Below are 15,820 nucleotides of genomic sequence, written 5' to 3'. Positions count from 1 at the left end.
CGACCGACCTGTCCCCGCCTCCGGGACGGAGGAGGCTGAACCCCCACCCCCTGGCTCGCTCAGGGCCCCCCCACTTCTCCAGCGAGAAAAGGAAGCAAAACCTCCGCCCCTGTGCTCCCTGCCTCCTCTTGGGGTTCAGACAGCTCAGGGGACGCCCCCGGCAAACCCCGGACTGCGGGGAGCTCGTCCTCTAGGAGGGCGTCTTCCTTCTCCCCCGCCCGGAAGCGCAGGCCCCATCACCGCGGCTCGGACCCCTCGGGGCCACGCCCGGAGCCCAGGGGAGCTGCAGCGTGAATTAAATTCAACACGAATAAATAACGTAAATTCGCATTTTCATACCTCTAGCAGGGAAAAGAAAAGCGGAGGACGGACACTTTGGGGGATGCGCCTGGGGAGGGTGACTTCAGTTCTTTGTGAAGTTAGGGAGAAAGAAGACAACAGGAGGGAGCGGGCAGTGGGGCGCGCAGGAGGGCCGCCTGCCCCGTCCCACCTCCCTGCCCCGCACGTGCCCTGCCCCCCAAGAGGGGTCCTGGGCGAGCACAAGCTGGAACGCCCCCTTCGGACGCGTCCCCACGGCTTTGGAATCAGAGCCGGGGACGGGCCTCAGCCTGTGTCCCGCCCCAGCCCGGGCTCTGCCTGTTGTCAGAGCGACCAGCGCCCGACGACTCGGGGCCCCCCAAGGGCCTGCGTCTGGGCCAGGGCGGGCTCCACCACCCGTGTCCCGTGACGTCAGCGGGTGCCCTCCCGGGCAGGGGTTCTGCCGGAAGCTTCTCTCGGGGCATCTGTCCCAGGCACCTGCACCCCAGGGCCTCCTGTGCTCAGGTCTCCCGCCCACCTCAGTGCCCCCGGGGCCTGCTGGCGCGGCCTCCCCAGGGGGCCTGACCCCCTACCCACACCTGCCCAGGAAGGCACTGCTGGGTCGGGGCCTCTGCCCCGGCCCCCGACCCCGTGCCCTGCCGGCCGCCACCTGTGATGGAGGTGATGGGCCGTCGCGTGGGTCCTCACGGCGGGCGGCGGGGGGCACCTGCTCAGGACAGGCCGTGCTGCTGGGGCAGGACTGGGGGCGGGCACAGCCCAGCAGCGCCTGGAGGCCCCTCGGCCGGGCGGGGCAGGGAGGCAGCCCCACCCCCACCCCTGGAAGCAGCTCCTTCCTCCTCACCTTCCTCTTCCCCCCTGGCGATCCCCACGGAAGGGGGTCAGTCCCACACAACCCGGCCTTTCCCAGAATCAGAACGTGCCTGTGGCTCAAGCCATTCCCAAAGGGGGTGATGGCTTCACCCCGTTGACAGCCGCGGGCGGCCCCAAGACCACAGCGGGGCAGAGGGAAGGCGCTGGGCAGGGCGTCCAGGCGGGAGGGCCCCTCCGGGGAGCACACTCAGGGCCGCGGACGCGGGGCCTCCGGGGCGAGAGGGGAGATTGGGGAGCAGGGCCGCGCAGTCAGGGTGCTGGGCTGTGCCCAGGCGCCGACCCCGCCGAGATGCGGCGTCTCGGGGCAGCCTGTGCCCCCCTCAGCCCGACCCTGCTCCCGGCCACGCCCCTGAGCAGGCAGCAGCCCAGACGGGGCGCCCTCACCCAGCCAGCACCGGGGGGTCCAGCAGCCTCCCGCCCGCAGGCTCGACCCCCACAGAGGGGCGACGGCACCCCACGCGCTGAGCATCAAGTGAGTCCTTCTTCGCCGCCGGGTAAACAGTTACCGGGCTTTCCCCCCTCCCGCCGTTAGGGCGGACGACGGATCTGCGGTCCTGACCGCGCACCTGCTGGCGGCACCGGGAGTGGGGGGTGGGCGCGCGTAGGTGGGCGCGCCTGGGCTGAGGCCGGGCTCAGAAGGGCGGCGTCACGGGGCCGCCCGCGGAGCGACAAGAACAGAACGGGAGAGAGTGAAAGGACAGAGACGTACAGGCCGCGAGAGCACGCCGGGAGCCCGGGAGCGAAGACACGCGGGGGGCCGGGAGGCTGCCCGCCTGCAGAGGCCACGCGGGCTCCGGACTCTCCTTCACCCACCTGCACAGGACGACAGACCCTGCCCCGCGGCCTTCCCGCCGCGACGCCAGCCCAGGGGCCGCACCGCGTGACCCACCCCGTCTGGCCCAGGAAGGACGCCCCGACGGGCCACCCCCCGCAGGCAGCCCCTGGAGAGGGGGAGGCGGCCCCACGCAGCGTCCGCAGCCCTGGGACACCGCTGCCCCCGGGGGCACTCCCGCCACGCGAACCCCCAAACCACCTCCACCCCCACGAGCCGCTCTCACCTGGAACGGGGTCTGGCTGTTGTAGTTTTTCAGCTCCTTGTTCCCGCCTCGAAACAGCAGCACCCTGGCGCAGCTGTCCTGCAGGGCCGAGGGGGACACCCGTGAGACGCCACGCCCGGCTCGAGAGTGGGAGCCACCAGGGGCCCGCGGCCAGACTGGCGAGCACCCCGCCTCAGACCCGACGGGGGAGCCAGGTGCTGGCCGGGGAGTCCCACAGGCAGGACGGAGACCCCGAGACCGCCCGGACAGAGGCGGGGCGCGGCCGGGCGGGCGCAGAGAGCAGGGCAGCCTGAGGGGTGGGCCGGCATGCCCGTCCACTGCAGCCGCCGCCCGCAGCACCCCAGGGATGCCCAGGCCTGCGCAGGGGCGCCGGGGATTCCCTCGTGAAAGGGATTCGGGAGCAGACAGAGGGGCCTTTCCTTCCCGAGAGGCGTGTCCGTGTTTTCCGAGGGCAGACGCCGCAGCTGTGTCCTAAGGGGAGAGAAACCCCCTGCTCCAGCGCCCCGCCGTGTGGGCCGGGGCTCCCGCACCCTCGAGCCCTCTGAGGAGGGGGCCCCAGCCTGAGATGAAGGCGGAGCGGCCTGTGGCCGTGGAGGCGCCGCTGACCGCTGAACACTCTTGCGTCCAGAAGGGCCGGGCTGAGGAGAACGAGCAGCTGACGTGAGCAGAAGAGCCTCCGGGTCACCCCGGGGTGCTGGTGGGGGCACAGGGCAGCCCCAGGACCATCTGCACCGTGTGCCGGGGCCCAGCGAGGCCGGCTGGCCGGGGCTCCGCGGGACAAGGGGGGCCTCCACGCCCGTGAGCGCTGCAGGGAAGTGGGCCCGAGCCCCAGAGCGGGTGCGGGGGCCGAGGCAGGAGGCGCCTCCACTGCTGCAACAGCGGGTGAGCAGCACCAGGGATGCGCTTTGCATTTCTGAGGCTCTGCCCATCCGGAAGACCTTCGCTGTCCTTTGGTATTTAAACCTCCCTCCCTGCCTTCTTCATTGGGGCAGGAAAACAAAATTCCAGGCGGCATCAGCCTGCAGAGGAGGCGCCGCTCACGCTCACGTCCTCATTGAAGGAGCTCACCAGAGAAGAGACTGTCCCCAGCACCGCGCTTCGTCACGCGTGTGCGGACGGGGACCGCCCGCCGCCGACAGGGCACACACGTCAGAAGCCCGGGGGCCTTTAGAGCTGATAAGGGGGGGCCTGGAAGGCATGTGAGCCGCAGTGCCATGGCCAGCACCCCTGCACCACCATCACCACCGCCTCTGCTGTCACCATTTATCGGGCATCCGCGGCGCGCCAGACACCCCGCGCTTGCTTTCTACGTTAAGCCTCCGAGCAGCCCCGCGAGTTGGGTGTGATGGTCCCCGCAGCGCAGACGGAGGCATTCAGGCCTCTCCCGGGGGCAGAGCAGGTCATGGTTTACACCAGCGGAGCCAGACCGCCAGGTCTCGTGGGGTGTGGCCACTTCCCCGGGGCCACCTCGTCCCTCCTTCCCGCGCCTGCCCTGGGTCAGAGCCACCACCGTGGAGTCCTCAACATCATTCACCAGCCCCCCGCCTGGCCTGCTGCCACCCCCTCTGTTTAAAGTGGCCAAGGGGGCCCTCCGCGGGCACTGGGCACCGCCTGCCGCAGCCGTGTGATCACGTGCGCAGAAGAGGACGGGAGGGGGTCGGGGAGGACGGGGAGCGGGGGGGGGGCGATGGAGACCAAGGCTGGGGCCTCAGTGGAGCCTGGGGCGCATGTGCAGGGAGCTCTGCCCCTGAATCACACTGACAGGGTCTGGATGGGCTTCTCTTCCTACATCAGTGGGACACCCCCACATTAGGGGGCGCCGAGGCCGGAGGCTGCAGACTACACGGCATCCCTGGAGGCGCAAGCTGCGGCCCGAGGCCAGAATCCCCGCTGACTTCCCAGCTGGACTCGGGCCAGGGCCACCGAGCCCCCGCCCGCGACACCCCGCCATGGCCCCCAGAGGGAGTGCGAGGCTGCAGCTGCCCCTGCTGAGCCCAGGCCCGAGGGGACAGCGCTCGCCCCCACGGAGCCCGGGCGGGAGGGGCGTCTGCCCGGAGGCCGCGTGGAGACGAGGCGGAGGCAGCCCCTTCTCCGGGGCCCTGGTCCTGGCTCACTCTGTGGCCGCTCACGCCTTCGAGACGCAGCTGAGCGGCCGACCCCCGTGACCCCAGGCTGCTGGCCTCTCCTCACCTGAGACACAGAGGCCTGGGGGGCTCTCCTGAGCACCCCCCAGCCCTGCCCCCAGCCCCGCCGAGACGCCAGCCAGACCCGGCCCCCCACGGCCCAGGGTCGGACCACCCCAACACGCCCGTTTCAAGACAAACCAGCTACGCTTTCAAAGACCATCTTGCCCACCGTTACTTCAAGTGGCAGAAAACATGTTTTTTCTGTTGCTTTTTCCCCTTTTCACGATAAAACACACGTGAAACCTACGGGGGGAACTTAAGGCCGCCTCCCCCTCCCAGGCCGGAGTCACGGAGCACGTGCGGGAGCAGCTGTCCCAGCCGCACCGGGCCTCTCGGGGGTTCTCCCCTGCGCACGAGGCACACCCAGCACCCCGCTCAATCTGGAGGTCCCATCCAGCGGTGCCACACCCCACTGCCTGGCTTTCATCAGGAGAGAGCCCCCGTTCGGCTGCGGCCCACTCCCGCTGGAGGACTGGGCACGGCCCCCGGAGCAGGGGCTGCGGGAGAGCCGGAGGAGCAGCGGCGAGCGGCCCGGGGCTGCGCGAACCGCCCCCCCCCCCCGCCACTCAGTCTCCTCTCTACAGCTGGATGACAGTTGTCCCCCAAGAAGCAGGTGGGGTGACGCCTCCTGTGGCGAGAGTGTCCCCGAAATTCTGAAGGTGAAACCTGACCCCAGCTGAAGATGGGGCCCCGAGGCTGGAGGAGCCACAGCGGCACCGGCCCATGGGCACACCAGGGCCCCACCCGCACGTGGCCCCACCCCGCAGGTGGGCACGCGGCCCTGGCTCGGCCGGGGCGGGACAGGAAGCCGACACCCTGGACCCCGGCTGCAGGCTGTGACGCAGCGCCCAGGCCAGGCTGGGGCCCCACCCCGGGCGCACTGACCTGGTTGTAGAGCGCGCAGATGTGCAGGGCCGTGTTCCCCGAGGCGTTCTGGGCGCCCATGTCGGCCCCGTAGAACAGCAGGTGCTCCAGGTGCTGCACGTGGCCGTACCTGCAGGCCTGGGAGCAGGGTCCCCAGAGTCAGAGCAGCCCCCAGCCCAGCCGCCCCGCCCCAGCAGCGCCGCCCCAGCCCCGCCCTGAGCCTTGGGGCTGCCAATGTCTGCACAGGGTTGGGGAGCCGGGGCTGGCAGTGGTTGAGGACTTTCTGGCTGCTTAACAGGGCATCCAAAGGGACCCCCAGTTCTTCCATCAGGGCTTGAAAGCCAGGAGATGCCGGTGGTCACTCCCCACCTCAGAGACCAGCCCCATGAGATGCAAACCAGGGCACTCCGCCCCCCTCTGGTAACCTAAGCACCCCCTCCCCAGCGGACCCCCGCAATATCCAAGCAGCGAGTCCCCCTCCAGCACGTGGCAGCTGTGGGGAGCAATCTGGATTCACCCCTCCCAGCATCTGCACAGGACAGGAGCCACCCCCAAGACCACAGTCCCAGCGCCCTTGTGCCCATGCAGCCAGTTGCGGGGAGCCCGAGGTCCAGGCCAGGGCGCTGCTGCCCAGCTGTGGCCAGGGGCCAGGGACAAAGGTCAGGGGCCCAGAGTGGGCAGCCTAGAGACCCGGATGTTCCTGGAGCCAGTGAGAATCACCACACGGGGCTGTGAGCCCTGGGCAGGAGGCGCTGGCCTCGGCCTTGTCCTGTGGAAGGGGAGGTGGCCTCTGGCCACTGGGGGGCTCACGAGGATCAGGGTTAACAGTGACCCTGCATCCCCTTAACCATTTTTCTAAAGTCCTTTTTGGAAAACACATAAGGGGGGCTCCTCCCATACCCACTGCCTGCACGAGATGTGGGGTCACCCCAGTCCCCCCAACTACTGAGCATCCCCCAGCCCCCAGCACTTCTCTAGGCAACTACTGCCACCTGCTGGACACCCACAGGGACGCGGCACGAGTGGGCTCTGCAGCGGGTCCTGCAGGGGAGGGTCGAGCCAGCAGGCTGCGGCAGCCCTGGCCCCGCCGGGCCCCTGCACGCAGCTCCGTGCCCACGGGGTGTGCTCTGGGACCTGAGCTGAGACAGCACAGCCCCACGGAGAGAACCCTATGTGCACCTCGCTTCAGCCCCGGCTCCCAGACTCCTAGCTCAGGACTGAGCGCCCCCGAGCCCCAACAACGCAGCAGCTCAGGGAAAAGACGCGTCTCCAGCCGCTGCAGGATTCAACCATGGTGGCCTCGAGGCCCCGCGCAGACTGGCCCAGGGTGATTTTCCAGAGACCAATCTGGACACTGTGTCCCCTAGTCCCAAAGCAGCCAGGTGACAGCGCTGGACAGGGCAGAGGCTACCTGGGGACAGCAGACTGGCTGCTCGCCCTTCCCGAGGCCCGAGTCGCTGGAGGCACCACCAGGGGTGGGGGCCATGGGGCCTCCTTTGCCAAAATCCCAGCCACACCCACACTTGACCCCGAAACGCCCCTCTGGGCCCTCTGCCCGAGCAGTGCTGGCCACGGGAGGCCGTGTGCTCTGCATGCTCGTCTGTCCCGCTACCCCTGCTTCCGGCCTGGGAGACCTGCCCGAGGCCTTGGTGGGCTTGGGGTCTCGCCCACATGTGCCATCACCCCGAGTCCAGCGGCGCCGGGCGGATCTGGGACCCCTGCACTGCCGGGTCACCCACATCCAGAAAGCAGCTGGTTCCATGCCCCATCAGAGCTTCCACACCACGGAGTCCCCCCACCCCCCTCCACCGAGGGCTCCCAGCCCCCATGCCCCATCAAGGGCGTGCCCACGCTCACGCTCCTACAAAGGGGTCCTGCACCCCAGCTCCAGCTGACCATCGCCTTGCAGAGACGCAGCAGCTTGGCCCAGTGGCCCCGGCTCCGCCTGGGGAGGGGGACTGGCGCGGCGCGGGTCCGGCGGGGGCAGCGCGCCGCCTACCTGGTGGATCTCGTGCCAGCCGTTCTCGTCCCTGCAGCACACGGCCGCGTGCTCGTGCAGAAGCAGCTCGCAGCAGTAGGGGTCGCCCCCGACGATGGCCGTGTGGTACAGCGGGGTGAGCCCGTAGCTGTCCTTGTAGTCAGGGGACGCGCCCAGCTCCAAGAGGGTCTAGGGAAGTCAGATGTCGTCAGGCCCAACAGCGCGGCCCAGAGCCAGCCGGTCAGAGCAGAGGGTCAGGACCCCAGCCCCTCCCAGCCGCCTGGACACAGCCCGCCCACCCACATCCCAAATCCCCGGAGGGCAGGTGCCAGGGCAGGGGATGTGGCCCCACGGTGGGGACGGCTCCGCACCTTCAGGGCCACCTGGTTCCTGGCGCGGGCGGCCTTGTGCAGGGCGGTCATCCCGTCCTTGGCGCGGAAGTCCAGGTGGGCCCCGCCGTTCCTGAGCGCTTTCATCACCTCCGCTGGGTCGTCCAGCTGGGCAGCCAAGGTCAAGGGTGTCTCTGCGGGGCGCGACACTGCCCTTGAGAACTAGCCCCGGGGAGGGCGCCCATGGCAGCGCACCCCCCACCAGGTTCAACCTCCAGTGCGAGCTGCAGCAGCTCCCTGAGCCCAGGGCCCCCGCGGGCCACAGGCGACAACGGCAGAGCCCCCCGGGGTGATGGCGGAGCGGGCAGGACAGGCAGGGTGTCGGGGGATGGTGCTGCGGGCTGTGAGTGCAGAGGGGCCCTGCTGTGCATCTCCCTCGGGGAGCAGTGGGTCAGGGGTACACATGGGTTCCCCATGGGGGAGCAGTGGGTCAGGGGCACAGCTAAAGGCGCGAGAGGCAGACGCCCGCTGGTCTTCAGTCCAGTGGGTGAGGTGTGCAGGCAGCAGGGACAGAGACAGGACAGCGCCTGGCTCTGAGCTGCCACCGGCGGTCAGGAAGTGGCACGTGGCAGGCAGGGACGTGGGCGGCCAGGTGGGGCGGGGCAGCACACGCGGACTTGCTCCGTCTGAGCAGAGTTATCCTCCCAGGACCGATGGAACGACACAGCCCCACAGTCTGGGTCGGGAAGGTGCCTGCTCCGTCTGGGTCTGAGCCTGCCCCCCTGGCATTGTGGGGCTAGCGTGCTGCCCTGCCCCCAGCCGCCTTCCTGGCTGGCTGCATCTCAGAGACCAGCGCTGTGAACTGCAAACGAGGGCATTCCGCCCCCCTCTGGTAACCTAAGCACCCCCTCCCCAGCGGACCCCCGCAATATCCAAGCAGAGAGTCCCCCTCCAGCACGAGGCAGCCGAGGGGAGCAACCTGGATTCACCCCTCCCAGCATCTGCACAGGACAGGAGCCACCCCCAAGACCACAGTCCCGGCGCCCCTGTGCCCATGCAGCCACTTGCGGGGAGCCCGAGGCCCAGGCCAGGGTGCTGCTGCCCAGCTGTGGCCAGGGGCAAAGGTCAGGGGCCCAGAGACGTGCACACAGCGCCACCCACAGTTCACGCGGCCCCAGGCGGGCGCCTCCCCATCAGCTGGCTCCTGGCCGGGTGGCCATGCTGCGCCCGGGGGGACCACCCCACCCCTTACTCATGGCCGTGGGCTGCTTTAGGACTCACTTCACTCCTCCTGTGGGCGTGGGGGGCGCGAGCGGGGGACTCTGAGATAACCGGCCCCGCGGGCTTTCCCGGAAACAGGCGTGTCTGCATGAGCCACGGCCTGACCTCCCTGGGCCTCCCTGGGCGAGATGGCGTGTGTCTCCAGACCCCACACGCTGACGCTGTCGAGGCCCCACGGGCCCCCCACGGCTGCCAGCTCGCAGGCGCCCTCCTCTCAGGGGAATTTGGGGGGGGTGGCCGGGGCTCCGGGAGACAGTGGGATGCAGGGGCAGTGGGCACGGCCATCCACCAGGGCCCATCTTGGTACCAGCCCAGGGGAGGCCTGCTGGGCCTCCGGGGCCCGCCTGCCCGCGGAACACTCTAATTGGGCCGTGGGGAGTGTGGGGACGCGGCTCTGGACGGGGAGCGGGGGGCTGGGGAGCCGAGGGCTCTGGCGCCCTGGAAACCGGCTGGAGCTGAGTCTGCGCGTGGACACCCCATGCGGCGGCAGGCGGCTCAGGCACCAAGCGCTGGGCCCTGCCTTGCGGAGCCGGCTCCCGTCCGGGCCTGCCCTGCCTTCCAGCTGGGCTCGGGCCGGCCCAGCTGACCCCGTTCCCTGCAAGGGCGTCTGCCATGCCAGCCAGCACCGGGCTCGCCGGGGCTCCGCGCAGAGCAGCTCCCAGGCCGACGGCATCTCTGCCGCACGGCTGCAGGCTCTGGTGGCAGCGCTGGCCGCTCTGCTGTAAGCGACAGCCCTCCTCCGGGACTCAATTATCTCCACGCACGCAGTCCAGAGGGGCGGGCGCCCCGCTTCCCGGCCCGGCACCCCCGTGCAGCCCAGAGAGGCCGGAAAACACACAGCCCAGCGCAGGGACACAGATGACAGGGTGTGGGGGGGGCTTAGGACCCCAGACTGGTTGGTCCGAAAATAATTAGGGACCTGCCCGCAGAGGGCCTGAGTCCAGCAGGGGGAGCAAGACGCCTGCCTGTGGGCCTGGCTCCCAGGGCCCGTCTCCCCCTCCCTGCCTCTCCCTCCCCTGCCCACACCGTGCCCGAGCGCCCACCATGCCCGCGGCTGCTGGGGCTAAGGCTCCGCGGTGAGAGCAAAGCCGGGCTCAACGCCTGCCGCACTCACGGGCCCAGGCAGCCCTTCCACGACTACAGCGAGGGGTGAACTTGGGCAGGCCTGACCACAGCCCCTCCTCCCGGGACGTGCCTGTTTGGTAGGTTATTGGGGGCGTGGGGGGGCATCTGGAAATACTCAAAAAACTCCGTAGAAATGAGGTGGCCGTGCTCCCGGAGCCAGAAAGAACGCAGCAAATCACTCATGGAGACCTTGCACTTTGGGACTACTGGGGTCACCTGTGACGGAGTCCGTCTCGGCTGAACGCTGTGGCCACGTTCCCCGGCCCCCCACCAGCACCCACCTCCAGTGTCCAGGTCGTGGAAATTCGGGTCCAGGCCTCGCTCCAGCATCTTGACGATCTTCTCCACTGACCGGTGCTGGATGTGGTCCATGCATTTCTTCAAGTTAGTCTAAAGGGAAAAGCAAAACCCCAAGGAAGTCTTTACAGGAGACATCTTTGGGCCAGCAGGTGGCCGCTGGCTTCCCTGCAGGCGCTGGCCCCCGATGACCAGGGCTTGCCAAGTGGGGCGCTGCCTCTGGGGCCCAGCGCGGCCTTCTGAGAGCCGCCCCTTCCCGGAGGACCAGCCCCCTGTGTCTCTTTGGAGACCCGCTGCCCCCAGGGCCCATCTCCGGCCAGCGAGGCCGGGGTGTGGTTGAGGTCTCTGGGCCCCGAGCAGCAGACAGGGCAGCTCCCTGGAGTTCGGTCCTTTGCAGTTAACCCCGGCCGCGCGAGGGCAGAAACCGGTGCCAGGCCGCCCAGCTCCTCCAGTGACCAGGACTCCCGGCTGCACCTTGGCCTCGGGGATGGCGGGAGGGCCTTGGGCGCTCCAGGGGCCGACCCCTGCACTCCAGGCCCCCTCTCACCGGCAGGGGCGCGTGGGGCCACCCGCTCGCCAGGAAGGAGCCCCCACCCAGCCGAGAGCTCTGGGACACGGGGGGTGGGGGGAAGAGCGGGCCGAGCAGGGCGGGGGACACCCGTGCCTCTCACCTTCGTGTGGAGCCTGGCCAGCTGCTTCTCGTCCAGGGTGGCCTGTTTATACACCCGCTTCTTGTATCGAAACTGGCACCGAAACAGGAAAGGGGGCGAGTGAGGGCCTACGTCTAGCTCGGCGGACACGCCCCGGGCCCCTGGCTGCTCCAGGGCCCAGCGCCGCTGCAGCTGGCGGGTCCGGCCCGAGCCCGGGACGCCCGAGAGCCCCTCGGGCCCTGCAGCGGGAGGGCTGAGGTCGTGTAACAGGGGGTTCCAGGAAATGGGGGGCTCCAGGTTCCCCGCCCCACCCAAGGGAGGGTGCGGCTGAGCGGGGAGAAGCTGGGGAGGAGCCCGTGAGGGAAGGAAGGACGGGGAGCCGGGGAGGCCGCAGGCCGTGCGGGGAGCACGGGGTCTGGGCCCTGGCCTGGCCGCAGCGGGAGGGGAGCAACGGCAGCGCTGACCTTCATTTCGATTTGGCACTTTTCCTTCTGGAATTGTCTGGCCATGCTGCCCTCCCCCGTGGGCCCCACAGGCGGTGCCTTAGGTGGGGCAGCCCTCGGGCCTCAGCGGCCCTGCTGGGGGCCGACCCTGTCGCGCTGACATCTGCCCACGAGCGGGTGGGCAGCTTCGGGGGCTGGATCTGAGACTCCAGGCCTCCCCGCCCCCGCGTCTGTGTCGCACACAAGTCGGACTCGAGGCCCTTCCCGCGGAAGGGCTTCCGCGCCAGAGCGCGTTCTGTCTTGACGCGGCGGACGCAGAACTTATTTAGAGTGGGCGGGTTTGGGGGTCCCTGGGGTGCCCCTCACCCTGCCCTGTAACAGTCGGAAAGAGACGCGGAGAACCCAAACACCGAGGGAGGAAACACCCTCCTCAGCCGGGTCAGGAACCGTCCTAGGAAAAGGGGCGGGGGACACGCAGGCCGGGGGGCCCGGGGGGGGGGTGCCCCAGCTCTCCGGCAGGTGAGCAGCTCCAGGCTGGCCCCTGGCGACTGGTTCCTTGTGTGTCGCGTGGAGAAAACAGTGGCCTCGGGGAGCCCGGGTCCAGCCGTGACCCGGCTGGCAGAGCCCCTGGGCAGACCTGTTCCGTCCACTCGGCTTAACACGCCGGGGAGGGGACGCCTGGCATGAGCTACCCCGAAACAGAGCTAATCCCGACCGCATTCCCACTGAGGCCCCGTCTCTCCGGTCCCCTCCAGGCCAAACAAAAGAGTCTCTGACAACAGGCGAAACTCCTTGGCTGCAGGGACCGAAACCTGATTTTTTAAGTGCTGACATCAGAAGGCCCCGGAGCCGCCCCTCCCCCGCCGAGCGGGGCCAGCAGCTGCCTCCTGACCTGCCGGACACCGCCCTGTGTCGGCCCAGGAAGCTGCCACACCTCGCGCCAGGCCCTTCCCGCACCCGGGCCCTCCCCGCCCCCCAGCCCAGCGTTCAGCAGCCACGCGGCCCCGGAGGTGTGCCCCCCGCCCGTCACCCGGCTGAACCCAGAAAGGCCGAGGGCGTGTGCACCAGCGGCTGCCTCCAGACACGAGGCTCTGCTAGGGCCAGGGCCCCTCCACCCAGGGAGGTGGGCAGCAGGGGGCTTCTCTGCGGCCGCCAGTGGCCTGGTGTGGCTGCGGGGAGGGAGCTCAGGACACAAGCCCTCCCCAGCCAGGCCACAGCAAGGCCCTGGCTAAGAGGGGCCAGCAGGGCGCTTGATGGCCACCCTCAGCGGGCCCCAGCTCTTCACGAGGCCAGAAAGGACCATCCTGGACATGCCGGCCATGCCCAGAACCCCCACCAGGGGCCTCTCGCTGGCACCAATGAGCGCTCAGGTTGGCACAGCCCAAGCCCCCACTGCCACGAGGTGGCCGCTGCTCCCTGCCGTCCCCCCGACCCTGCCCCTCCCGCAGGAGCCCCTCTGTGGGATCTGGTCGGCCCAGCCTCACAGTGCCCACCAGGGCTGGCACGGGCAGAAGGGGAGGCCTCTGCCCGCTGTGAGGCCTCCAGCATCCAGAGGTGGTAGGACCCACGGGGCCCCCCTCCGGCCCACTACAGCCACCACCACTCGCGGCAGTGTGCCGAGAAACGGCCCCATCACGGCCACCGCAGCGGCTCGGCAGGTGTGGGAGCCTGGCATGGACATCTGGGGCAGCATGCAGGGCGGAACCCGCTCCCCAGGGACATGCCTGAGGCTGCCCATGCCTGTATCTCCCACTCCAGAGGTCCAACGGCTGTGCCACCCACCAGGCCCCAGAGAGAACAGAAAGCAGGGGGCCCCCCCGGCCAGCTGGCCAGCCGCTGGCCACCCCAAGCACAAGCAGGAGCCCCCAGGCAGAGCAGGGCCTGACTCGAAGTGCAGGGACAGACATGCCCGCTCTGCGGGGCGGCGGAGAGCCTGGCAGGGCCTGCAGGCACAGGGCGGCGGGGCCTACCTCCAGCGAGGGCACGCCCTTGCCCGCGGGCGGCTGCGGGTACTCGCGCAGGAGCCGCTCCTCGTCCAGGAACTTGCCGTCGCGCCCGCCGCTGGCCGGCTGGAACAGCCCGTAGTTGAGCACGTCCTTCAGGCTCTGGTTCAGGGAGCAGAGCACGCGCTGCTTGGCCGTCCACACCGTGGCGTCCGGGTCGAAGCGCAGGCACTTCTGCGGGGGGTGCAGCGCTGTGGTCAGCGGGGCACCGGGCCCCCCGGCCGCCGCGACCCTCCCACAGGACGAGGGCGGGGTGCTGTCGGCTTGGAGAGGTGCCGGGTTCAGAGGGCGGGGGCCTGGGTCACCCCTGGAAGGAGTTTCGCCAGATGGCCCCTCTCCCGGCCCGGCCAGCTTCCCCACGAGGCAGAGACGTCCAGCCACGTGCAAAACACAAGCTTATCATAAAGGAAGGGGAGGCGGCTCGGGCAGACGCCAGCGGGCAGGAGGGCTGCGCCCGGAGGCCAGGGCTGAGAGGGCTGCCCACGGCGCCCCGGGCGGGCAGGTGGGGGAGGCAGCCTGGCAAAGGGGGGAGGCGGCAGAGGGAGCCCCAGCAGCCCGGGCGGGAGGGGCTGCCCCTGGCCAGGGAGATGCCCTGACACGGCGTCCCCCGGGGAGGCACCTTCTTTGGGGGACCAAGGAGGTGCTGCGGCTGGCACCGGAGGTCGTTCCTGTCCTGGGGCTGACTGGGTCCACCGGAGAGGGCGGGAGCCTTGCACCGGCCCCAGCTCCCCCACGCCGGCAGCTTTCCAGCAGCTCTGCTCACCACGCCTCCAGCTTCTGGTCTGTGATGCCTCCTCCCCACGCCTCGCCGCCCCCCACCCCGCGGCCTCTACTCCAGCCTCCCCCCGCGGCCTCCACTCCAGCCTCCACCGAGGGCGACAGTTACGAAAAACCGTTTGATTCAAAACTTATATCAGCTGCCCCCAGAGCTAATATTTTTTAGTGAGTCAATGGCGCCCACAACCAACCAGGAACACTCTGCCTGAACATCGCAGCACCCCGAGAATGGGAATGTCCCCCATGTGGGCTCCCAGGCCCCTGGACCCCACCAAGGTCCAGGGAAAGCAAGGGCCACTGACCACAGCTGCTGGTTTGGGTGAGTTCAAGTCCTGTCCTACTGTGCGCAGGTGCAGCAGAGGCGCCCAGTGTGCTCCATAAACTGCCTTTGGAAACCAGCAAGGCCTGATGTCCACGGGGAGCAGCTGTCAGGGAGGCAGGAGCCCGGGGCCCCCTCCCAGTCCTGGGTCCCTGGGCCAGGTGGAAACTCTGGGCTCTCAAGAGTTTTGTTCAACAGGCAGCCTGTCCCCACGGGGACCTGACCCAGCCCTGCGTCCCTCTCCAGGGTCACAGGCTGAGTTCCCAGGTGCCTTCCAGTGACACCTTAGGGACCTTCCGCTGCTTCTCCTGCCCCACCCCTGGCGGAGTGAGGGTGCCTGGGATTGCTAGGCAAGGCCAGCTCTGTCCCTGTGACCAGGGCAGTGCCCCAGGCACACCCATTCCTGCTGGACTCTGGACCCAACCACGCGGACATGCTGCCTAGAGCCCAGGAGGTGCCAGCTTCCATGGGACGCCCGAGCCCCTTGGCCGCCCCCACAGCTCCTGCCACCAGGTACTGGTGAGTTGAACTGGGAGACTAACCCCCGGGACCCACACGGATGTAGAGCCTGGCTGGGCCAGGCACCCACTGGGGCAGGGTGGCCACCTGCCAGGGCGGAGGTGGACAGGGCTGCTCTGACTCAAAACCAGCCAGAGGGGGAATTCCAGGGAGAAGCACGGCTCGCGTCCCCAGCCCGGCACCCCGAAAATGCAGAGGACGGGGTGGCTCCACATGTCCTGGTGTCTAGACAGAGCTTGAGCGGATGGTGGACGGCGGGTGGCTGGGGCACGCACGGGGCTGTCGGGGGCTGGGGAGGGGGTGGCAGCCTCGCAGGCTGGGTGCAGCATGTCCTGGTCCACCCCACGCCCAGGAGGGGCGGGAGGACGGGCTGAGGGGGGGTTCGTTCTCAGCACCCGGCCTGGGGCCAGGGGTCCCTGTACCTCATGCCCCGGCCGAGAGCTGGACACAGACATGAGACTCAGCGCCCGGCTCCAAGGACGCCCTGAGCAGCACTGGGCAGAACAAGGGGATCTGGAGACAGACGCGGGTTCCTAGCGCACCCTTCACGGTTCAGTGTGCCGCAGAGGGCATGTCCTGCGCGTCCCTGCGGCTGCCACAAAGGACCCGCACATGGGGCAGGAGCGTCGGGCGGCGAGGCCCCAGCAGCCGCTCACGCTTCTCACAAAGAGCCGTCACCCAGGGCAACCCGCCGAAACTGGGTCAACCCCCGGAGGCCGCTGGCCAGAGGCTCCAGGCTTTCTGCCGTGGACACAGCCCCACCGGCCACGCTGGGGGCGTGCGGGGACCCCGGGCTGAGGACA

General features: G+C 69.4%; 1 protein-coding gene across 1 annotated transcript in view; it reads right to left on the bottom strand.

Annotated features, from left to right (window-relative positions):
* The window catches only part of SHANK2 (SH3 and multiple ankyrin repeat domains 2), a 170,773-nt gene that overhangs the window by 153,022 nt on the left and 1,931 nt on the right, over nt 1–15,820 (bottom strand). The window contains exons 3-9 of the mRNA XM_054697436.1: nt 13,370–13,576; nt 10,978–11,049; nt 10,291–10,399; nt 7,646–7,797; nt 7,296–7,463; nt 5,318–5,434; nt 2,247–2,324 (exon numbers count right to left, since the gene is read on the bottom strand). Of these exons, the coding sequence (XP_054553411.1) occupies nt 2,247–2,324; nt 5,318–5,434; nt 7,296–7,463; nt 7,646–7,797; nt 10,291–10,399; nt 10,978–11,049; nt 13,370–13,576 (903 nt within the window). The remainder of the gene's footprint in view (nt 1–2,246; nt 2,325–5,317; nt 5,435–7,295; nt 7,464–7,645; nt 7,798–10,290; nt 10,400–10,977; nt 11,050–13,369; nt 13,577–15,820) is intronic.

This window comes from Talpa occidentalis, unplaced genomic scaffold (genome assembly GCF_014898055.3).
Source record: "Talpa occidentalis isolate TD23 unplaced genomic scaffold, MPIMG_talOcc4v2.1 talOcc4.17, whole genome shotgun sequence".
Classification (NCBI taxonomy): domain Eukaryota; kingdom Metazoa; phylum Chordata; class Mammalia; order Eulipotyphla; family Talpidae; genus Talpa; species Talpa occidentalis.
This window is presented reverse-complemented; position numbering and strand designations above follow the sequence as displayed.